Source organism: Myxocyprinus asiaticus, chromosome 26 (assembly GCF_019703515.2).
Source record: "Myxocyprinus asiaticus isolate MX2 ecotype Aquarium Trade chromosome 26, UBuf_Myxa_2, whole genome shotgun sequence".
Lineage (NCBI taxonomy): Eukaryota > Metazoa > Chordata > Actinopteri > Cypriniformes > Catostomidae > Myxocyprinus > Myxocyprinus asiaticus.
The window spans coordinates 3958823-3983642 of record NC_059369.1 but is presented as its reverse complement, the minus strand read 5'-3'; the positions used below and the strand labels follow the sequence as shown (position 1 = coordinate 3983642).

General features: G+C 43.5%; 1 protein-coding gene across 1 annotated transcript in view; it reads left to right on the top strand.

The window, feature by feature from the left end:
* Positions 1–423: 423 nt before the first annotated feature.
* The window catches only part of LOC127417334 (chromodomain Y-like protein 2), an 88464-nt gene continuing 64067 nt past the window's right edge, over positions 424–24820 (top strand). Inside the window, exon 1 of the mRNA XM_051657300.1 lies at positions 424–551. Coding sequence (XP_051513260.1) covers positions 528–551 — 24 coding nt within the window. The 5' untranslated portion in view covers positions 424–527. The remainder of the gene's footprint in view (positions 552–24820) is intronic.

Genomic DNA, 24820 nt, shown 5'->3' with positions numbered 1-24820 from the left:
CAATTGCGTGGTGGTTAAAACCGCTACTGGGTATTTTGGGAATTGCTGTTTCATTAATTGTTTCTTGCTTCATTAATGTTCAGTTACCACAGAAATACCTCACAAATAAACATACCTTGAGAAACAATAAAATGTGACAACTGTCCCCAGTCTTAGTATATGAAATATTATAGTGGCCTTCTATTCATTAGTAGACCTTACTTCAGTCTAATGTTGTTATTGTTTTGATTTTTTAAAGATGGGCAGGGATTGTTTTCCAGATCATTAGGCGGACTAATGTGAATAAAACCCTCCAGATTACACAAACAGCCCCGCCCCGTTTCTCTCTCTATCGCTCTCTCTCTCTCTCTCTCTCTCTCTGAAGTGAAGCGCGATCCATGTCAGCCGCGCTCGATTGACGTTGTCTGCTGATCTTTTCTGCTGCTGACTGCGGCTGGGCTTCTCGTAAATTCCCGCGTCTATCTCTCGGGCCATCGATATACAAACCCACCGACACTGCCCTTGACACCGGATCCGCACGAAGGGATATGGCTTCAGGGGACCTTTACGAGGTATAGTTTGCTCCTGTCTGATGGATTTACTTTTTAATGTTTACGAATAAAGGAATTAGGAAGTAATGCTAGGTCCCTGAACGCGCATGGAAAAGCCGATTATCTGAAGCCCTTTAAACAGGCGAAAGTCAGCGGAGACTCGAGATGCGATGAGTGTGTGTTCATCACAGCCTTCAGATCGCGCGCGCGCGCGCGCTTGTGTGTGTGTGTGTATTGCATGGGAATTTAGGACTTGGACTTGACAAATGCATTTGGTAATTTGCGACTCATTTGGAGCTGCTTTGGTAAAGTGGTGAAGTAAGCTGATGAGAGGTAATAGTGAATATTATGGGATGGCAGGTGTGTGACCTGTGCCCTGCTTCTGACTGTCAGTCAAATGTTCATTTCTGCTCTTCTCTTTTTGTTAAAAGTGGTTTTATTGAAGCTTAATGAGAAACATAATTGAGTGTGATTAATGAATAATTGAAGCTCCATTAATGGGAAAACCTATCAAAAGTTTCGGTTTGACGAATATGGCTTTATATGTTTTAGAACTGAAAATGCTCGTGTTTTGTCAAATAGTCAGGATCACAGTTTGGTTTTATGGTCGATGTTTTGTTGTTAAACATTTATCAAACTCTTCTTGGAATGCTGTCATGGCGCCTGTTTCGCTCTGTGTTATTGAAGAAACACAATTAATTATTTATAATGAAAAGCATCTTTATTGTTTACAGTTTCTGTGGAGACATTCATAAGACATCAAGTATAGTTTAAAAGCGCATAATAAATCATGGTTAATTGCGGTGTCGATTCCTCGACAAAATATGGCTGAGACGTCATTCAAAGTTGTCATTCTCAAAGTTATTCGTTAAAAATGAGGTGGCATCAAATTTGACCCGCAAGAATATTTCAGCGACAGACAGCTGTGATGTATTTAAAGAAGGTCCAACAGGTGTCAAGCACTGTTTCCCCTTTCAAAATGTGATTAAATACCATAGTTACTACAGTTATTGCTGTAAATCAAATGAATATGGGATCACCTTCTCCTTCTAATATTTGTCCTTTTTAATAATCAGCCCATTGTTCAAATATTTGTGTCTGCTCTGAACAGGATGGCTAGTGACTGTAAAATGAACACTCTTTTCCTTATTATATTTTGTGATCTAAGTCTATTTATGATTCATGATCTCTTTTTTGCACCATCTGTAGACTTGTTTTCATGGGTTAGATGGTGTGTTTTTAAGAACATAAAAAATCTACAAGAGAGTGTAGAGAGGTTGCATACAAAAATATTTCCGTTATGTAAAAAACTAAATAAAATTGAGATTCAAAATTTTGTTAGTCATTTGACTATAAAAAACTAAATAAATAATAATAATAATAATAATAATAATAATAATAGTAAACAAGAAGAACAAACATAACCAAGCACATACATTTTCCTTTTAACCAAACCAACCTTGTGTACTAGCTTCAGTGTAGGGTTGCTTCCATACCAACATTTTAGCATCGGTGTGATACCAGCCTTGGTACCTCGCTATCGATACTCAATCGATACTTCGGCAACAAAATAGAATTTACTGATGAAATCACACAGAAAAGGACTTGATTAAAAGAACTGCATAAAGTCTTGTAGTTGCAAATTCTGCATTTTTCCAATTAAATTTGTCTGGATTCCATGTTTTATAGTTTAATTAAATGTTATCATCAAAACAGTTTTTAATCAAATGAATACATAAAGCTTTAATCAAATAAAATATAATAATAATAAAAATAGCAATTGTTTTTTTTTTTTTTTTTTTTTTTTGGTCAAATAAAATGCTGGACAACAGAGCTTCACAGTTTAAATGAAAACATTTATGAAAAAAAAAATCTAATTACCTGTGGCACAAGCAGGGGCGTAGTAGTCATTTTAAAAGTGGGGGGGACACAGCTGTCAGTAGGTGGCTTGCACAGACCCAACACTTACACACTGTGAAAAATTTAGATTTTGAAAAATTGAGAGAATTGAGAATTAAAGACATGCAAATAATTGCCCCAAAACATAAATACGTGGTGATCTGAAAGTTTACCATTAAAATAAAATATTCACCGAACACATTTAAATGTATTCAGTTACTATGTCAAGTCGAATTTAATTTTTTTTATCGGCTGAACAAATCATATTAAATGAAAAACCGTCTACGCATGTGCAGCCTGACAAACCGTACGTTTGAAAGGTGAACGTACGTACACGTTGGACCGGAGCTGGGAACGCGTTATGCTGTGCCGAAGTCGGAAGACACAAACGACCGTTGGTCCCAAGAGAAGAGAAGACTTTCATCTTGAGTTTCATAAAACAAGTGGTGAGTATTGAGTACTGATTTTAAGGTTAACTGCAGCTCTCATTCTGTGACTTTAACATAATGTATACTAGAGAAATCTTGTGACAGAAACGAAAGGAATTTTCATGTTAGCCTTATGGATTATTGTATTGTATTGGTTCGCTCTCCACATGTTTTATACTCACCGAGTACATACATTTTAGACTATATTTGGCAGAATTACGATAATTCCATGCTCTCAATGGTTTCATGGTAAACTTTTACAAATCAGTCCCATTCTTCTGCTATAGAGTTCTGTCGTGGTTCCGTTTTTTCTGGCCATTTTCCAGTTTAATCTGCTTTTTTTTTTCTTTCTGTTACCAAAGATTTTATGGTTTACAATGAAAATTAATGCATCATCATCAGTGGTTAGCAAACAGGTAGTTGTTCAGGTTATATTTATCCTTCATCCCAACAGAACACAGTCACAGACTCATTTTAAACACTGAAGATGGCAGAACATATGTTTTCCTTTCATGTAAATCATACTGTGCCCACATGGAGCATGATGTCAAGCTAAGATTTTCAAAAAGAACAACTCTTTGAAGAACATATCATAACTTATTGTTTTGATGTATGGGAACTTCAAAAAATTAATTTAATTTATTATAATTTTTTTCAGGGTTTTTTTTTTTTTAATCTTCAAAATTTTATGTAGTTACTCAGAATGAAAGGTACGTCTAGATGAAACACTAACGTGTATGAAGTGAATCTCTTACACCTGAAGATGGCATTACTGAAACCTTGACCACCAAAGAAATGAAAGACCAAACTTGTGTACATTTTACCACTTCACTCTATTGTCTATATTCTACCACAGTTCACAACAAAATCTGACCACATACAAAGTTAAAATGTGTACAAACTTAAAAATTCAGAAAAGGGCAAACACTTCTTTACAACAATGCTTAAACAATTACAAAATGGAATTTTTGAAATTAAAGATTGTGTTTCACTCTCAAATGTTATTATCATTTTGTTATATGTGTCTAATAATCCTATTATCCCCTGTTACAGGTGGCAGATTTGACAGCACAGAGGTCCACTGCTCTTCGGGATCTGTGCTTGAATTTGAGAGAGAAGGGCTCTATTTCAAAGACCATTCTGGTCATTTGTTTTATTAAAGGGTTAGTTCACCCAAAAATGAAAATTCATTTATGATTTACTCACCTTCAAGCCATCTCAGATGTGTATGTCTTTCCTTCCTCAGTAGAACCGAAATGAAGATTTTTATAAGCACATTTCAGGTCTGTATGTCCATACAATGCAAGGAAATGGCTACCAAAATTTGATGGTACAAAAGGCACATTTAGGCAGCATAAAAGTAATCTTCACTATACAGTATATTTCTTTCTTTCTTTCTTTTCACAGTTATTTCAGTTTTATGATTGTGCTGTAATTCTTTGGTAAGATACACTGGCATCAGTTCTGCAAATATTTGTCAGATAATGTGTTTTCAGATGTTTATTATATTTAAAATGTGTACAATTTGATAGACCTACCTCTTTTAAGATGCTTGTAAGAGCCATCTTGAATGTATGCAATATTCTTTTTCTGTCAAGTGTTTTTGCTCTGTAATCTAAGGTGAAGTATTGTCTACAAAAATTATTCTGTCGTGCAGGTGATTAATAAAGTGTTAATAAAGTGTATGTTAAAAAGAGATATTATGTTTCATGGATTGCATTTTTCCCCCAATTATATTGTATACATTATTTACACTGGGACAATGAGGAATAAACAATTCAGTCAACTGTTTACAAAATGTTATAGTGACTTGTTGCATTGAAATTTTTCAATTGGCACAAATAAAATTCTGGGAATTGAATATTCTCTGTTGCGGCAACAGTCTTTTAGCATTGGCTCAAAATTTTAGAGGTCACATTTTTTTTTATAGTGCACTGCAGTATTAATATATTACAGTATATATTAAAGTAAATTAAAGTACAAATATTATATTAATATATACATGTTATATAGTTTTAATATTTGTAGTAGTTTAAAGATTCAAGTATTACAAATTAGCTGCAAAAATAAAGGGCATCTTGTGGAGCACTTGCTTCTGTTTCACACGTGACAATAAAAGATTGAGCACAAGCTGGTCCGGAATAAATGATTTAATCAATTACAATAATGACAACTGTGCATGTGCACAATTTAATTTTTTACTCTGTGCTTGTGCATTGTGGGATTTAAATTTATCCAAGTGGCTCGAGTGTTTTGACTACGCCACCTTTGGCTCATCCTGGTCGAGATGGGAGAGGCCGACAAGGCATGGTTCCTTGGTGCCCCCATTTCCCAGGTTGGCCTGTTCGGCGACACCGTCGAGGACTTTGCCCAGCAGTTCTCGGCGGTGAAGCAGCAGACAGAATCTATCCAACACATCCTGCCCCGGCGGGGCTCAAGATTCCGCACCCCATCTGCTCGTCGCCAAGGGCGTCCTCCTGCGGTGACTGCACCGGCTCCACCGCAGCCCGTCCCCAAGGCCCGGCCTTGGCGTGGAGCCCGCCACAGGAAGCAGACACCACCCGTCTCACGGCCGGCCGCCAAGAACCCGAGAAAGGCTTCGCAGTGCCCCTGAGATGGGCGACCCAACTGCTCTGGAAACCTGCTGCTCTGGAGCTGGTAAGCAGACCACTCCATCCCCCGGTGGAGGGCCGGGAGGAGAATCTTTTGTTACCGTTTCATTTAATTTCGCCGCATGCCCAAGTGGCTGCGGTACCCAAGAGTACAGCAGAAGAGCAGTTTCCTTGTTCCCTGGGTCACATACCCAGTGCGCACGGCCGTCATCACGACCACCATCCACCGTTCCATTTCGGCAGATTTGGCGCTCCAGCAGCGGTCTCCCCGCCCCTGCGTGCCTAGCTGTGGCACAAATCCGCCCCCGATGTGATGGTCTCCACGGGTCACGAGGACAGGCCTCTTCCTCCCCCGTCCCAGGCTGTTCTGGGGGTGGTCACAAGGAGCCAGGTAAGTGCTTCGATGTCCCTGAACTCAGCACGGCCACGGCACGACATGGCACCTCAGGCTCCACCGTGCCGCGAGGCCCCACCTGCCGGTACATCCAACGAGATTGTCCCCTTGGTCCACCTTGCCCAGAGCTTGGACATGTGGCTTGCGCTTTCCAACCCATCGCGATGGCTGGTCCGGACCGTCCGACTCGGCTACGCGATTCAGTTCGCCAGGCGTCCGTCCAGCTTCAGCGGCGTCCACTTCACCTCGGTGAAGGTTGAGAACCCCGCTACCTTGTGCGTGGAAATCACTACCCTCCTACGGAAGGGTGCGATAGAGCCTGTCCCTCCGGCCGAGATGAAGAAGGGGTTTTTCAGCCCCTACTTCACTGTACCGAAGAAAGGCGGTGGGTTGTGGCCAATCTTGGACCTGCAAGTACTGAACCGGGCTTTACACAGACTCCTGTTCAACATGCCGACGCAAAAACGTATTCTAGCGAGCGTCCGGCATCAAGATTGGTTCGCGGCGGTAGACCCAAAGGACGCGTACTTCCAGGTCCTCCCTTTCAGCCTGTCCTTGTCCCCTCGTGTCTTCATGAAGGTTGCAGAGGCAGCCCTTGCCCCGTTAAGGGAAGTGGGCATTCACATCCTCAACTATCTCGACGAATGGCTAATCCTAGCTCACTCTCGGGTTGTGTTGTGTGCACACAGGGACCTGGTGCTCTCGCACCTCAGCCAACTAAGGCTTTGGGTCAAACGAGCAAGCTCCTCCCGGTTCAGATCATCTCTTTTCTCGGCTTGGAGTTGGACTCAGTCTCGATGACGGCGCACCCCATGAACGAGCACACACAGTCGGTGCTGAACTGTTTGAAGGCGTACAGACAGAAGACAGCGGCTCGACTGAAACTGTTTCAGAGGCTCCTGGGGCATATGGCATCCTCAGCGGTGGCCACTCTGCTCGGGTTGATGCATATGATACTGCTTCAGCACTGGCTCCAGACTCGAGTCCCGGGATGGGCACTGCTGCCACCTCTTCAGCCCTTGGACCGACCTCACATTTCTATGGGCAGGTGTTCCCCTAGAGCAGGTCTCCAGGCGCGTTGTGGTTACGACAGACGCCTCCAAAACGGGCTGCGGCACTGTATGCAACAGACACGCAGCCGCCGGCTCCTGGATGGGCCTGCTGCTACGTTGGCACATCAACTGCCTCGAGTTGTTGGCAATTCTGCTCGCCCTGCGAAGGTTTCAGCTGTTAATCCAGGGCAAGCAAGAGTTACTTCGGACAGACAACATGGCAACGGTGGCATACATCAACCATCAAGGCGGTTTACGCTTCCGTTGTATGTCACAACTCGCCCGCCGTCTCCTCCTCTGGAGTCAGCAGCACCTCAAGTCACTGCGAGCCACTCACATCCCGGGCGACCTCAACACTGCAGCGGATGTGCTGTCACGACAGGTTACCCTCAGGGGAGAGTGGAGACTCCACCCTCAGGTGGTCCAGCTGATTTGGAGTCGATTTGGGCAGGCCCAGGTAGACCTGTTCGCTACCCGAGAATCCTCCCACTGCCCGCTCTGGTATGCCCTGACCGAGGCACCTCTTGGTATAGATGCGGCCCCCTGTGCAAGGTCAGGGAGGACGAGGAGCAGGTCGTCCTAGTAGCACCCTACTGGTCCACCTCACGCTCCTCGCTACAGCCCCCACCTCAGGGGAATTCCCCCCCCCCCCGGGAATTCCCCTGAGAAAGGACCTTCTTTCTCAGGGACAGGGCACCATCTGGCACCTGCGACCAGACCTCTGGAATCTCCATGTTGGGCCCCTGGACGGGACATGGAAGACTTAAGTGGCCTCGATCACTCAGGCTAGGGCCCCCTCTACGAGGCGCCTGTACGCCTTGAAGTGGCGTCTGTTCGCTAAGTGGTGCTCTTCCCGATGCGAAGACCCCCAGAGATGCGCAGTCGGATCGGTGCTTTCCTTCCTGCAGGAGAGTTTGAAGGGGCGGCTGGCCCCCTCCACCTTGAAGGTGTATGTAGCCGCTATAGCGGCACACCACGACACAGTGGACGGTAAGTCCTTAGGAAAACACAACCTGATCATCAGGTTCCTGAGAGGCACCAGGAGGTTGAATCCCTCCAGACCGTGCCTCATTCCTTCATGGGACCTCTCTGTAGTTCTTCAGGGTCTACGGGGAGCCCCCTTTGAGCCCCTGCAGTCAGCTGAGTTTAAGGCACTCTCTTCCATCAAGAGGGCAGGAGACCTGCAAGCGTTTTCTGTCAGCGAAACGTGCCTGGAGTTTGGTCCGGGCTACTCTCACGTGATCCTGAGACCCCGACCGGGCTATGTGCCCAAGGTTCCCACGACCCCATTTAGGGATCAGGTGGTGAACCTGCAAGTGCTGCCCCAGGAGGAGGCAGACCCAGCCCTGATGGTGCTGTGTCCGGTGCGTGCTTTACGCATCTATTTGGATCGCACGCAGAGCTTTAGAGTCTCTGAGCAGTTCTTTGTCTGCTTTGGTGGACAGCAGAAAGGAAGCGCTTTCTCCAAGTAGAGGATTGCCCATTGGGTCATTGACGCCATAGCAATGGCCTACCATGCTCAGGACATGCCGCCTCCTGCAGGGCTACGAGCCCACTCTACCAGGAGTGTAGCGGCCTCCTGGGCCTTGACCAGGAGCGCCTCTCTAACAGACATTTGCAGAGCAGTGGGCTGGGCAACACCCAACACCTTTGCAAGGTTCTACAATCTCCGGGTGGAGCCGGTCTCATCCGGTTTAGTGGCAGGCATAAGCAGGTAAGTCCGGGACAGCTGGCCAGGTGTATCGCTTGCACATAGCGCCTTTCACCTCCCCTGAGCTGAAGATGTGCGCTGTTGACTCCCAGTAGTGTTCACAAACTGTGTTCACTGGATGACTTCCTCCGAGCCCTGTGGCAGACGAGTTTGCGGAGAAACTCACTGCCGGCTCAGTACATGTGCTAACTAAGCCCTGTACTGGGGTAGGTGCTCCGCATGTGTTGGTTTCCCATAGGTAACCCCATGTGACGTATATCTTCCGCTAATTCATTTCCCTGATGGTAAAGTGCATCTTCCTTGAGCAGAGGCCCCTCTGCCCTTGTCACCATGTTTGTAGAAACTCCTCCCCCGTAGGGTAGGACCTACCATGGGACTTCTCCACATGACATACTTCCGACAAGGCTCGGCAAGACCATGTGATGTATTTCCACTTCCCCTTGGGAGTGACACCCCCTCCGACGTAGACCTGGTGGCCCCAGTCGGTTAACAAATTTCACTCTTTTTTTGGGGAGTGAAAAAATTAGGATAAGAGGCCACGACTGGGCTAGCCTGTCTCTATCTTTTGGGCAGTCGACTTGTTTCCGAAGGGCCGTTCGACACTCATAACAGTGTTGGGGGAGGTTACGTGTCGGCCTGGTGTGCTGGCTATGAGGCACACAGTGGTCTGCCCATCACACACCGCCAGTTCACGTAACACAGTTCAGCTAGTATGGCGTTTCATATAGGGACCCCTAGTGTCACTACATCGACACAACGTCGAGTGAGTGACAGATAGGGAACGTCCTGGTTACTTTTATAACCTCCGTTCCCTGATGGAGGGAACGAGACGTTGTGTCCCTCCTGCCACAACGCTGGACTACCCGCTGAAATTGCCGGGACCTTGTCTCGGCTCTTCAGCACAAAACCTGAATCAGAATCAGAATCAGAATGAGCTTTATTGCTAAGTATGCTTACACATACAAGGAATTTGTCTTGGTGACAGGAGCTTCCAGTGTACAACCATACAAAAACAATACAAAAACAGCAGCAAGACATAGATAATAATAATTTAAAAAAATTAAAAATAAAAGATAATTATACACATACGTACAGACACATACATACATACATACACACATACACATGGGTAGTGCAAATCTAATACAATCTGTTATGTACAGTGTAAATACAAATCTGTTATGTACAGTGCAAATGTTTTGTTTTTTTGTTTTTTGTTTTTCCAGAGGAATGAAATGGCAGAAGAGGTTGGATGTGTTGGATAAATATAAGAAAGACTAAACTGTGTATTGCACATAGTTATTGCTCAATGGGGCAATTTAACTGTTCATGAGATGGATAGCCTGAGGGAAAAAACTGTTCCTGTGCCTAACAGTTCTGGTGCTCAGGGTGAGTGGGGTCCAGAGTGATTTTTCCAGCCTTTTTCCTCACTCCGGAAGTGTATAGTTCTTGAAGGAGGCAACCAATAATCCTCTCAGCAGTCCGAACTTTCCTTTGTAGTCTTCTGATGTCTGATTTCATAGCTGAACCAAAGCAGACAGTTATTGAAGTGCAGAGGACAGACTCAATGACCGCTGAGTAGAACTGTATCAGCAGCGCCTGTGGCAGGTTGAATTTCCTCAGCTGGCAAAGGAAGTGCAACCTCTGCTGAGCCTTTTTCATAATGGATATATTGCCAAAAGTATTCGCTCATCTGCCTTGAGACGCATATGAACTTAAGTGACATCCCATTCTTAATCCATAGGGTTTAATATGACGTCGGCCCACCCTTTGCAGCTATAACAGCTTCAACTCTTCTGGGAAGGCTTTCCACAAGGTTTAGGAGTGTGTTTCACTGGAACTAAGGGGCCAAGCCCAGCTCCTGAAAAACAACCCCACACCATAATCCCCCCTCCACCAAACTTCACAGTTGGCACAATGCAGTCAGACAAGTACCGTTCTCCTGGCAACCGCCAAACCCAGACTCGTCCATCAGATTGCCAGATGGAGAAGCGTGATTCGTCACTCCAGAGAACGCGTCTCCACTGCTCTAGAGTTCAGTGGCAGCGTGCTTTACACCACTGCATCCGGCGCTTTGCATTGCACTTGGGGATGTATGGCTTGGATGCAGCTGCTCGGCCATGGAAACCCATTCCATGAAGCTCTCTACGCACTGTTCTTGAGCTAATCTGAAGGCCACATGAACTTTGGAGGTCTGTAGCGATTGACTCTATGCGCCCTATGCGCCTCAGAATCCGCTGACCCCGCTCTTGTCATTTTATGTGGCCTACCACTTCGTGGCTGAGTTGCTGTCATTCCCAATCGCTTCCATTGCTTTGTTATAATACCACTGACAGTTGACTGTGGATTATTTAGTAGCGAGGAAATTTCATGACTGGACTTGTTGCACAGGTGGCATCCTATCACAGTACCACGCTGGAATTCACTGAGCTCCTGAGAGCGGCCCATTCTTTCACAAATGTTTGTAGAAGCAGTCTGCATGCCTAGGTGCTTCATTTTATACACCTGTGGCCATGGAAGTGATTGGAACACCTGAATTCAATTATTTGGATGGGTGAGCGAATACTTTTGGCAATATAGTGTATATATATTTAAATGTATTTACAGCTTTAGAAATGTAAAATATTTATGAAACCATTACAAATATATTTTAATAGAAAAATCCATTATAAACATATTTGTATGAATAATTTATTATATATTTAGACTAAATAAATATATTTGTAAATTTTTACTCTTTTATATATATACTGAACAAAAATATAAACGCAACATGCAACAATTTCAAAGATTTTACTGAGTTACAGTTTATTTAAGGAAATCAGTCAATTGAAATAAATTCATTAGGCCCTAATCTAATCTAATCAATGCGTATGGAAAATTTCTGGGATCTTTTATTTCAGCTCATGAAACATGGGACCAACGCTTTACTATGTTGCTTTTATCTTTTTGTTCAGTGTATATTAGATCCCTTAACCCAACCCCTAATCATAACCACTTTTCAACAATATAAAAAGACGTAGGCTAACAGTCAGTTTAATGTGACAATCATTTTTGTTACAATATATTAAGTTATATATATTTTACAGCCCCTTATCCCACCCTACCCTAAACCTAACCCTAACCATTTCTTATCTATATAAAAAAAAAAAAACTTAAAATAAATAAATAGTTAAAATAAATCACAATAATTTTTCTCAAAACCTGCAAAATTCAGTACAAAAGTAGTCCAAAGGATGATGCGCTGCATCCAATGACTGGCACACAATAGCCGTAGTTGTAATGCTTTTTGAGGCGGCAATTTTTTAATTATGAGAACAAAACTAATGCGATCTGATAGTTACGGCAGGTTGTTGAATAAAAGGCTTGAATTAGGGACTATTCCTCACACAAAACTATCTGAAAATTTGAATATAGCGAACAAATTAAATGGAGTACTGTAATGATTGTTTAAAGGTGCTTTTGTGTTTTATTTATTTTTTTATTTTTTTATTTTTTGCCATATTCTGAAAACTCCTTTTGTGCCCCATGGCAAACAAAAAAAATTAAGTGCTCATTGAATGATTGAACAATTACAGATTTTTCATTTTTTTATTTTAACATTTTAATGTTTAGTCTTGGTTAAAGTGTTATAGTCCTTTAAATCTTTGAAAAGCAAGCAGAAATCACACCCAAATGAAACCGTTATAATGTCATATTAGGTAAATGCATCAAAGGCATTACATTTTATGGCATTTAACATTTAACTACACTCAAAAAACAAATTAATTACCTTAATTTAATTTAAGAAAGTTTTTACAAGCAATTTAATGAAGTTACTTCTAATTAATTCAGTTGCATTAAACCACTGTAATTTAGTTGGAATAGGTTAAATCAATTTACTATAGTTGGTTTAACTGGGTTAACTTTATTAGGTTAATCAAACTTAATTTTTTTATGTTGGTCTAATGTAATTTTATGAATTTACTCTTTATGAGTTTATTTAAGTAATTGTTGGTTCAAATTAATTTATTGTTTTTGATTGTTAGTATATGCCAGGTGAGCAAGTATAAGGACAGTGAAGCTGTTGCACTGTCAGTTTGATAGCAACGGCTTATAGAGCTAAGCTGCATAGCTTTAAGTTAAGACAAAATGTTTTAGAATTGTGTTGCTTTAGTTCATTTTAATTAAGTAAAGTGAACAACCTGCAAAAATACTTTTTTTGAGTGTAATATCATTAACTGATTAATTCCATTAATTCAGTATTTATCGATTCAATTTCCAAAGGTGTTAATATGTAAAATGATACAATTTTAGATGCTGCCAATAGGGCTGCAACTAACGATTATTTTGATAATCGATTAATCCAACAATTATTAGAACAATTATTCAACTATTCAGCGATTATTGCAACGATTAATCATTAGCTCTTAACCGATTATTCAGCTTGTGCTCTGACTTGTATTAAACATGCTTACTAACAATAAAATGGACAAAATCATCTTTTAAAAATACCTCTAAATGACATTCACTGAATTAAAGGGGAAAAAACTTTTTATTAAGTTTAATTCAGTAAAGAAATTCACTGAAAAAATAAAAATCCTATTGTTATCAAGTGTTTTTGTCTTGTTTTCCATTTAAAATTGTCTAAAAATCCTTAAAACAAGATACATTTACTTGAGAAATAACATATAAGATATTTAGACTTGCTTTAAGTGTATTTTGTAAGTGTATTTTTTCACTTGGTTATACTTCTGCGAGTGCAGTAAAGACAAAATATACTTATATTCAAGATCTATTCTCTAAAAGCATATCTAAATATCTTACATGCTGCTTCTCAGGTGAATGCTTCTTTTTTAAAGGATTTTTAGATATCTTAAAATATTTGTATTTTTAATATTATATTCAACATTCTCAGATAACAATTCTTTCTTCTGCAGTATAGCTGCTAAAGAAAATGTACATTGTTTTAAAGGAGTTTTAGATATTTATATTGGAAAACAAGCCAAAACAAAAACAAATCAAAAACGCATTTTGTTGCAGTGTATAATTGTCAGGGAAGAGGCGAGAGAGTGAGGATCCAATTGCAGAACTTTAATAATAAACAAAAGAAGAGGATACAGTAAAGGCAGTAAACATACGAAGACGGTAACTCAAACTCAGCAGCAGTATGCTGGCTATTAACACTACATACAAACAAGAACCGACAAAGACTAAGGGAAACACGAAGGCTATATATACACACATGAAGACTAATGACTAAACGAGAGATAGCTGGAAACAACAAGGGATTAAATCAGGAATACAGGCTTGACAAGGAAGACAAAAATACATTTCAAACTAAGAGTCCCTGAACATTTCAACATAAAAGCCTCAGAAAGGCACAGAAAGACGACAAAAGGGGTTCACACTGTGACAATAATGGGGTGAAGACTTCCCTCTGTCACCTTTCTGTTCACTTCAATCCATCTTTAACTCACAAAAAAACAAACTCTCTTTTATTAATAAAGCTGCGTATTGCCAATTTTCTTCAGGATAAGAAATGCACAGACACATATATTATGATTCAATAAGTCGCGTGTCATCACGTTATAATCCAGCTGCATTAAGCATGCGCGCTCAAGGGGTGAGCATCCCGGACAGTGTGCGCCTCAGCCGGGTGCAGTTTCAATCTCTCCCCCTTAGATCGGGACGCTTCACACAACTCATAGAAGAGGCGCTGACCGCACAGAGAAATGGCAGTTTCGGATTTGTAGTTATTTACATGATCTGCTTCCGTATTATTTGAACTTTAATAAAGCTAAAATGCATTAAAAATAACTGAATTAAAGATGTAACGCCGGGGTGTTTCCTTTCAAGAGCTCCGGCTCTGCTTATTCCACAACGAGAGTGCTTCTGTATTTACTTATTTTGTATTTTTGCATTATAATTCCCTCATACTTTGCGATCTACATCAACTGAAGCTGTTTGGAATGTTTGGAGTGTGTCTGGACTGTGATTTGTGTAATTCTTCCTCTCCTCAGTCAGGCGTGAGCTGCAGTGCTGCTCTTGCATGTCATCATTAGAGTTTAATGTGATCTCATGTTACCTTAAATGAGATCAAACAACTATTCGACAACGAAAATGTTTGTAGACTTTTTTTTATTGTCGACGGTGTCGATAAAGTCGACTAATTGTTTCAGCCCAATATGTCAATATTGTCAATATTGATTCAGTATATATGCAAATATAAGAAAATGTATGTTTGCTAGAAGCAAACTTTACATAAGAATACCTATGAATTCTTTAGAGATCACGTTGGACTTGTCAATACAACCAGGAGTTACCAATCTGTATGCATTATAGCTACAAGACGTAAACAATATGCATGTTAACACTATTTTAGTGTGATAAAATCGCATAATCTTTCTTTGTAAAGTAAAATCCAATTTTACAACTTTTTTGCCATGAAGACGTAACGCTAAACCTTAAAACAACTGTGAAAACTACAATATAAACAACTTTATAGCTCAAACAATACACAAGTTTTAACAGAAGAATTTATGTAAGTGCTTTTAAAAAATTATAAGCTTTGCATTTTTGCTTTTAAACACTCCAAAAATTGGCCCCATTCACTTCCATTGTAAGTGCTTCACTGTAACCTCCATTTTTGCTTTTTTTGAAGAAAAGCAAGGATGTATCAGATTATTATTATTATTATTATTATTATTTGTGGTAATCAACATTATGCCACAAGTGCTGTTGATTAACCTCTATTGAACCTGGAATATTCCTTTATTTTGCATAACATCTTTCTATTAACTGGTTAAATAAGTTTTGAATCCAATAAAAGTTTATATAGAAAAAATTGGCAGTGACTATGTGATAAGCACAGGGAACAATTTTCTCTGATATGCACTTACAGATGAAAAGAACTGTCCAACTAGCGGTTTTCTGTCATTTTTTTTTTTTTTTTCGTTTCCAGCGTTTTTAATGTGACGTCTCCTCTGCACCCAAGGCATAATGGGATAGTAAACTGCCCAGTCGGTCCGCACAGAATTTCACTGGAAATAGCAAGTTATCCTGGTATTTTTGGCCTATTGTTTTATGAATACTGAGGATTCAGTTGTTCTAGTCCATTGGTGTACTCTTTAGGCATAATACACAGGGAAGTATGGATATTCTGACGCAGCATTAGTAACTGTTATTCAGTTTTGAAGTTTGAATTCTTTATATTGAGACAAAAGATTAATCTGTGACATTTAGATTCTCCATTGGTCGAACATTTTCTGTAATGCAAATCCGCAGGTCAGAGTTCACCAAACTTGAACTGTGGTATTCAGCAGAAGACAATATTTCTATGCATGAGCGTGCATTTCTTCATTTTCTTATTCTAAATTCTGATTGGATTAGCCACATGCTGGGCTCTATTTTCATGAGTGCGCAAAGCGCAGCGCTATGCAACGTCTTATCCAGCTGCTGTTCAACATAGACTTGGGTTTTCCTGTCACCTCTGCACTCATATATCATCCCCCAAAATTACAACAAACTTTTTATTCAAGAATTTGTTGTTGTACCTAAATCTGATTGTCTGTTAATTTTGGGTGATTTTAACATTCATGTGTGCTGCCCAAACAAGCCTATGGTAAAAGAGTTCTTACATTTAATTGACACTTTTAACTTAACTCAGTCTGTTTTAAATTCCACTCACAAGCAAGATCATATGCTGGATTTGGTTTTGTCTCTGGTTGTCCCTGTTTTTAATGTGGACATAGATGACTTTTGTCTCTCTGATCATAAGCCAGTTGTCTTTTCCTCTTCTTTTCCGAATTGTCTAATTCAAAGCCGTTACGCAAATGTGTTAGTTCCATAAATCCCTCAATAGGTAGCAAATTCTCTGAGGCATATAAATATTCCCCTCTGATTAATATAATTGAGTCACCGCCTTTTGTTTTGGGCATAAATGATATGATATTAATGTTTATTTCTACATGCAAGGCTATTATGGACAACTGCGCTCCTTTTAAAAATGTAATACCTAAAACTAGACCCCAGCCATGGCTAAATGATGGTACACGCAGGCTCCGGCAAATGTGGAGGAAAGCAGAGAGGAAATGTAAGAAGGACAGACTCCAAGTGTCTTATGACATGTTAAAAGACAGCATGATTAAATATCAACAGTCTGTTAAAGTAGCCAAGGCAAAAAAAAAAAAATTTGGGATATTATTAAAAAGAATTCTAGTAAGCCTCAAGCGTTATTTAGCACAATAAATACTTTGCTAAATCCTGTTATTAGTACTTCTCCGGATATTACTTCTGAAGCTTGTGAACGTTTCTCAGAGTTTTTATTGATAAAATTGCTGCTCTAATAGCTAGCACCTCATCTTCCGACCATAACCAAGACCCCTCAAATCCCCCTCCATCTGCTGTCCTTTTTAGTGAGTTTGAACCAGTCTCAATATCCCATATGAAGCATGCGCAATGTTCTTTAGATGTTGTTCCTCCTCACCTCCTCAGCCAGGTTCTAGATGTAGTTGGCTTGAGTTTATTGTCAATAGTGAATTGCAGTCTGGCAGAGAGTACTGTCCCATCTTGCTTTAAGCACGCAGTGGTGCATCCTCTACTAAAAAAGCCCAACCTTGTCTCAACAGCATTAATAAAATATCGACCTATCTCAAAACTGCCTTTTCTGTCAAAAATTTGAGTGAAGGTTGTTTACCATCAACTCTCTCCTTTTTTAAATGAAAAAGAAATTTTTGATAAATTTCAGTCAGGGTTTAGAGCACAACACAGCACAGAGTCTGCGCTCTTAAAAGTATTTAATGACCTGTTGCTGGTTGTTGATTCAGGTAGTCATGCAATTTTAGTTCTCCTAGATCTTTGTGCCGCGTTCGATACCATAGATCATGAAATCCTTTTGAGGCGCTTAAGACAGTGGGCAGAGATTCAGGGGACTGTTCTTAAATGGTTCTCCTCTTATCTTAAAGATAGGACATTTTCTGTTGAACTAGAGGGCTTCTCATCATCCCCGGCTCCCATTACCTGTGGGGTTCCCTAAGGCACAATATTGGGCCCAGTCTTATTTTATTTATGCATGCTTCCTTTGGCCCAAATCTGTCAAAAGCATAATATTTCCTATCACTGTTATGCTGACGACACCCAGCTTTATCTTCCTTTAAAGCCTGGGGACAACTTTGCATTAGATTCCCTTATCTGCTGTATAAATGATATCAAAAAGTGGATGGCAATGAATTTTCTTCACCTAAATGAATCAAAAACTGAATGATGGTGTTTGGTCCACCTGGCTCTAGCAAACACATGATTAATGATTTAGGCTCCTTTGCTTTTAAATTACATAACCAAGTTAAGAATCTTAGAGTAATTTTTGACCCTGATTTAAAGCTTGATAAACACATAAATTCTGTGGTCAGAGGTGGTTTCTTTCAATTAAGGAACATTGTGAAATTGAAACCCTGTTTATCTTTTAAGGACATGGAAGTTGTTATAAATGCTTTTATTTCTTCAAGATTAGATTACTGTAATTCATTGCTCTGTGGCATTTCTCATATCTGCCAGATTGCTGACTGGGATAAAAAACACAACAACATATCTCCGGTGTTAGCATCTCTTCATTGGCTTCCAGTCAAATTGAGGATTCGGTTTAAGATTTTATTATTTACTTTTAAGGGATTACATGGCATGGCTCCTCCCTATTAGTGCCTGACCGATATATCAGTCGGCCGATATTAGTCTTTCACCGATATATCGGTATCTGTGTATATGTTTACCGATATGCGCAGATATGAAAACTTTTTCAGAACATATAATGCAGAAAACAATGCTTTAGAATTGGTGTCATTACATAGTTTGTCCAGCAGAGAGTGCTCCAACTCCATTGTTTACAGAGCTGAACTGACGGTGGCTCTGCAGACAGGGCGGAGTTCAGCAGTGTCATCACAGTAAGTTGTTAACTAGTTTGTTAAATACATACTGGAAACTTAATAAACAATGACCCCATCATTTTCCCTTTTCAATATAACTAATATAATGTTAACCTTGTCCCTGACAACCATGTCACTCATGTCTGTTTGCTGTTAGCCAGCTATAGTTTGTCAGTGCAGTCTGTAATGTAGAAGATTGAAAGGTAAACATCAGAGCATCTTTTTGCAGCTCAGCAGACAACGGTGCAGCGGTAGATTGTGTCTGTTGAGTGTTGATTTCACGCTACGCTGTTACTTAGTTGGTGAGACGCAATGCTGGTCCATCTTTTACTCTCAATGACAACAAGCTTACAGCTAACTAGCTAACCACGTAGCTACTTTCATACCTTGTCAGCTGAGTGGAATCTAATGAGTAAACATGTATTCACCAAACTGTTTTGTTCAGGATTCACAGTTTGGTACCCCCTTCAACCAAATAATTCCAGTCATTGCATTTATAAAATGTAATATTTAAAAGTCTGGTTTTCCACCGTTGAAAGTGTCCCCTGAACTTGTGTACCAGAATACAGTGTAACACCGCTGTTTTTCTCTTGTCTCGGCAGGTGTAAATGCTTCTTGTTTTACAACCTGCCCCTAATTGACTGGCAGTATTAAAATAGTCAGCATTTGATTGATACTAAACATACAGTTTTAATGTTTATTTAGCTATTTATTTCATTTTTATTTATTCTTTATTTTAATGGTCAGCAACTGACTGAATCTGTACATACAGTACTGATGTTTATTAAGCTATTTATTGAATTTTTATTTATTCTTTATTTTCTCAGTGTTCATTTCTAGAATTTGTTGACAATGTATAATAATAAAGTCAAACATTCTTTTTATAAAAATATTTAAGAAAGCAGCCTTCTGAGTACCTTTGCATAGTCATATCGGTGCAAACTATGTGAACAATCCACATAGAAAAGGTCTGTTTTCATTCCAGCTCAAAAATTAACTATATTGGCCACCATATCGGTAATCAGTGAATTTTCCCCCTCTAAAATCGGTATCGGTCTGAAAAATCCCATATCGGTCGGGCTTTACTCCCTATATTATGGATCTCCTTCAGCATCACACGCCTTCTAGACTATTAAGGTCTTCGCAGAATTTACTTTTAACAATCCCCAAGTCCCCTCTTATGTCAAAGGGAGATCAGGCCTTTTCAGTGGCAGCTCCACGGCTTTGGAATAGCCTTCCACTACATATCAGGTCCTGTACATCAGTCGATGTTTTTAAATCATATTTGAAGACTCACCTTTTTTCACTTGCTTTTAACTGTGCTTAATGTGGTTTGCTTATTTTATTATGTGTTATAAAAGGGGGGGGAATCTATGCCCTTATTCTTGAAAACCATGCTAAATAAAAGAAAATGCCACCCAGTTTACATTGAATACAAGTAAAAAATGTTACCATGTTGGGTCACGACTTTCTGTTCAACGTAAAATCTTTGTCCCGAAGCAAAACAAGTTGAGAACGTCCTGGTTACTTTCATAACCTCCGTTAAGGGAACGAGACATTGTGTCGATGTAGTGACACTAGGGGTCACTCTTGGGAGCCCCAAACACCTCTGCTTTATTGAAAATAGGCCAATGAGAATTGGCGAGTGGAATTTGCATGCCACTCCCCCGGACATACGGGTATAAAAAGAGCTGGTATGCAACCACTCATTCAAGTTTTGTGCTGAGGAGCCGAGACCAGGTCCCGCCCATTTCAGCGGGTAGTTCTGCATTGTGGTAAGAGGGACACAACGTCTCGTTCCCTCCATCAGGGAACGGAGGTTCCAAAAGTAACCAGGATGTTCCCTATCTGTCACTCACTAGCTGAACTGTGTTACGTGAACTGGCGGTGTGTGACGGGCAGACTGCTGTGTGCCTCATAGCCAGCGCACCAGGCCGTCACGTAACCTCCCCTGACGCTCTTATGAGCATCGAATGGTCCATCAGGAACAAGTCGACTGCCCAACTATAGGGACAGGCTAGCCCAGCCGAGGCCTCTTTTCCCTCTCTTTTCGCCCCAAAAAGAGTGGAATTTGTTAACTGACTGGGAGCCATAAGTGTCTGCGTCGGGGGGTGTCCCTCCCAAGGGGAAGACATCGCGGAGACCACACCCCACCCAAAGGGGGGGGTATTTTGAGTGGAATACATCACATGGTCTTACCGAGTCTTGTCGGAAGTATGTCATGTGGAGAGGTCCCATGGTAGGTCCTACCCGAAGGGGGAGGAGTTTCTACAGAGCATGGCGACTGGGGGCAGAGGGGCCTGTGCCCAAGGAAGACGCAGTTTGCCGTCAGGGAAACAATTTTGCGGAAGATATCACATGGGGGTCGCCTTTGGGGAACCAGCACATGTGGAGCACCTACCTCAGTACAGGGGCTTATTTGGGCATGTACTGGGCCGGACAGCGAGTTTCTCCGCAAACTCAACTGCCATAGGGCTAAGGAGGAAAGTCATCCAGGGATCACAGTCTGTGAGCATGGCTGGGAGTCAAGAGCGCACCTCTTCACCTCAAGGGAGGGGAAAGGTGCTGTGCGCAAGCGGTACACCCAGCCAGTATTTTCGGGAACTTACCTGCTCGTGCCTTCCAATACACAGGACGAGACCGGCTCAACCCGGAGATTGTAGAACCTCGCAAAGGTGTTGGGTGTTGCCCAGCCCGCTGCTCTGCAGATGTCTGCCAAAGAGGCGCCACTGGCCAGGGCCCAGGAGGCCGCCACACTCCTGGTGGAGTGGGCTCGTAACCCTGCAGGGGGTGGCACATCCTGAGCCTGATATGCCATCGCGATTGCGTCAGTGACCCAGTGGGCGCTTCCTTTCTGCTGTCCACCAAAGCAAACAAAGAGCTGCTCGGAGCTTCTAAGGCTCTGCGTGCGATCCAAATAGATGCGTAAAGCTCGCACCGGACAAAGCAACGCCAAGGTTGAGTCTGCCTCCTCCTGGGGCAGCGCTTGCAGGTTCACCACCTGATCCCTAAAAGGGGTCGTGGGACCCTTGGGCACATAGCCCAGTCAGGGTCTTAGGATCACATGAGAGTAACCCAGACCGAACTCCAGGCACGATCCGCTGAAAGAGAACGCCTGCAGGTCCCCTACCCTTTTGATGGAAGTGAGTGCAGTCAGGAGGGCAGTCTTCAAAGAGAATGCTTTAAGCTCAGCTGATTCCAAGGGCTCAAAGGGAGCTCCCTGTAGACCCTGAAGGACTACATAGAGGTCCCTCGAGGGGACGTGGCGTGGTCTGGAGGGATTCAACCTCCTAGTGCCTTTCAGGAACCTGATGATCAAGTCGTGCTTCCCCAAATACTTACCATCTACTGCATCATGATGAGCCGAAATAGCGGCTACTTACACCTTCAGGGTGGAGGGGGACAGCCGCCCCTCCAGCCTCTCCTGCAGGAAGGAAAGCACTGATCCGACTGCGCATCTCTGAGGGTCTTCGCGTCGGGAAGAACACCACTTAGCGGACAGATGGCACTTCAAGGCATACAGGCGCCTCGTAGAGGGAACCCTAGCCTGATTGATCGTGTCTACCACCGCAGGTGATAGGCCACTTAGGTTTTCCACGTCCCGTCCAGGGGCCAGACGTGGAGATTCCAGAGGTCTGATCACGCGTGCTAGATGGTGCCCCATCCCTGAGAAAGAAGGTCCTTCCTCAGGGGAGGGGGGGGGCTTTTGCGAGGAGCGTGAGATCCGAGAACCATGTCTGGGTGGGCCAGTAGGGTGCTACTAGGATGATCTGCTCCTTGTCCTCCCTGACCTTGCACAGGGTCTGTGCAAGTAGGCTCACTGGGGGAAACGCATATTTGCGTAGTCCAGGGGGCCAGCTGTGTGCAAGCACATCTATACCGAGGGGTGCCTTGGTCAGGGCGTACCAAGGCGGGCAGTGGGAGGATTCCCGGGAAGCAAACAGGTCTACCTGTGCTCGACTGAATCGACTCCAAATCAGTTGGACCACCTAAGGGTGGAGTCTCCACTCTCCCCTGAGGGTAACCTGACGTGAAAACATGTCCGCTGCGGTGTAGAGGTCACCTGGGATGTGAGTGGCTCGTAGCAATTTGAGGTGCTGCTGACTCCAGAGGAGGAGACGGCGGGCGAGTTGTGACATGCAATGGGAGCGTAGACCGCCTTGGTGGTTGATGTACACTACCGTCGCTGTGTTGTCTGTCCGGACCATCACGTGCTTGCCCTGGATCAACGGCCAAAACCTCTGCAGGGCGAGCAGTACTGCCAACAACTCTAGGCAGTTGATGTACCAACGCAGCCGCGGGCCAGTCCAGGAGCCTGCGGCTGTGTGCCCCTTGCATACGGCGCCTCAGCCTGTCTTGGAGGCATCTGTTGTTACCACGACACGCCTGGAGACCTGCTCTAGGGGAACCCCTGCCCGTAGAAATGCAAGGTCGGTCCAAGGGCTGAAGAGGCGGCGACAGATCGGCGTGATGGTCACGATGTGTCCTGTGGTGCCATGCCCATCTCAGGACTCGAGTCTGAAGTCAGTACTGAAGCGGTCTCAAATGCATCAACCCGAGCGGTGTGGCCGCCGCTGAGGATGCCATATGCCCCAGGAGCCTCTGAAAAAGTTTCAGTGGAACCGCTGTTCTCCGTCTGACTGCCTTCAGACAGTTCAGCACCGACTGTGCGCGCTCGTTCGTGTGGTGCGCTGTCATCGAGACAAACTCCAAACTGAGAAAAGAGATGCTCTAAACTGGGGAGAGCTTGCTCTTTTCCCAGTTGACCCGAAGCCCCAGTCGGCTGAGGTGCCGGAGCACGAGGTCCCTGTGTGCGCACAGCAACTCTTGAGAGTGAGCTAGGATTAGCCAGTCGTCGAGATAGTTGAGGATGCGGATGCCCACTTTCCTTAGCGGGGCAAGGTCTGCCTCTGCGACCTTTGTGAAGACATGAGGTGACAAGGACAGGTCGAAGGGGAGGACCTTGTACTGGTACACCTGGCCTTTGAAGGCAAACTGCAGGAAGGGTCTGTGACGAGGTAAAACCGAGACGTGGAAGTACGCGTCCTTCAGGTCTACCGACGCGAACCAATCTTGATGCCGGACCACCAGGGTGGACATCGCCTGCCCGAGAGACCGCGCCATGACCTTCGTCGCCCAGAGAGCGAGGTCGGTCGCCGAGCGCAGTTCCTGCATCAATCCCGGGTCAGATCTACCCTCGTGCAGTTCTTTTAGCGCCTTGGCTTGGTGTACTTGCAGGAGAGCCATGGCATGCAGGGTGGCTTGTCCAGCGGCACCATAGGCCTTAGCCGTCAGGGACGACGTAAACCTACAGGCCCTGGACTTCAGACACAAGTGCACCGCGAGCACCTTATCCACCTGGGGGATCACCAAATACCCCCTGGCCGCTCCGCCATCGAAGGTAGCGAGAGCGGGGGAGCTGAAAGACCAGGACCGGGCAGTAAAAGGTGCCTCCCACGATCTTTCAGCTCCTCATGCACTTCCGGGAAGAAAGGAACGGGGGCGGAGAGTGGCCGTGGGCGGCGCCCCGAGCCCAGGAACCAATCGTCGAGCCGTGAGGGTTCAACTCTAGCCCGACGCTCGCAGCCACCTGGGAAAGCATGTCCGTCATTTCCGCGTCGGCCTGGGACTGGGCGACCATTCCTGAAGGAGGAAGCCCAGTCAAAGCCTCTGCGTCTGACTGGACGAGCCCGCTCTCCGATGCTGCGCTCGATAACTCGTCTTCTTCCCGGGCTCCGAACGAGAGATCGAACTCGCCCTGAGACGAGCCGGCGATCTCGTCCAAGCGCCCGACTGGGGCAAGCGAGCGTGGGGAATGGGAGGACCGTGGGGGGATACCTGGCGGAGGTGGTCCCACTGAGGTCCCCAAATCGCCCCCAGTGCTAACCAGCACGGCCTCTTACCCGTAGGTAGAAGGACTGAGGCGGGGAGCCGCTGGGGTGGCTTGCTTTCTTATGAATGCAAGCCGCGACCGCAACGTTGCAATGGTCATGTTCTCGCAATGAGGACAAGACCCATCCACAAACGATGTCTCCGCATGGGCAGCGCCTAGACACGAGTGACAGCGATCGTGACCGTCAGAAGCGGAGAGATAATGACCGCAACCAGGAATAACACACAAACTGAAAGGTATCTTTAAAAAGACGCATCTTTAAAAAGACGTTCTGTGTGTGCCGCTCTTTCAGAAAGAAAATATACTCTTTTAGAATATACTCCTTTAAATGTTCTGCTGAAGCGCCCAGGGGCGTTCTCTGCAAACCACAGATACAGAGGGGGAGAAGCCGCTAAAATGCAC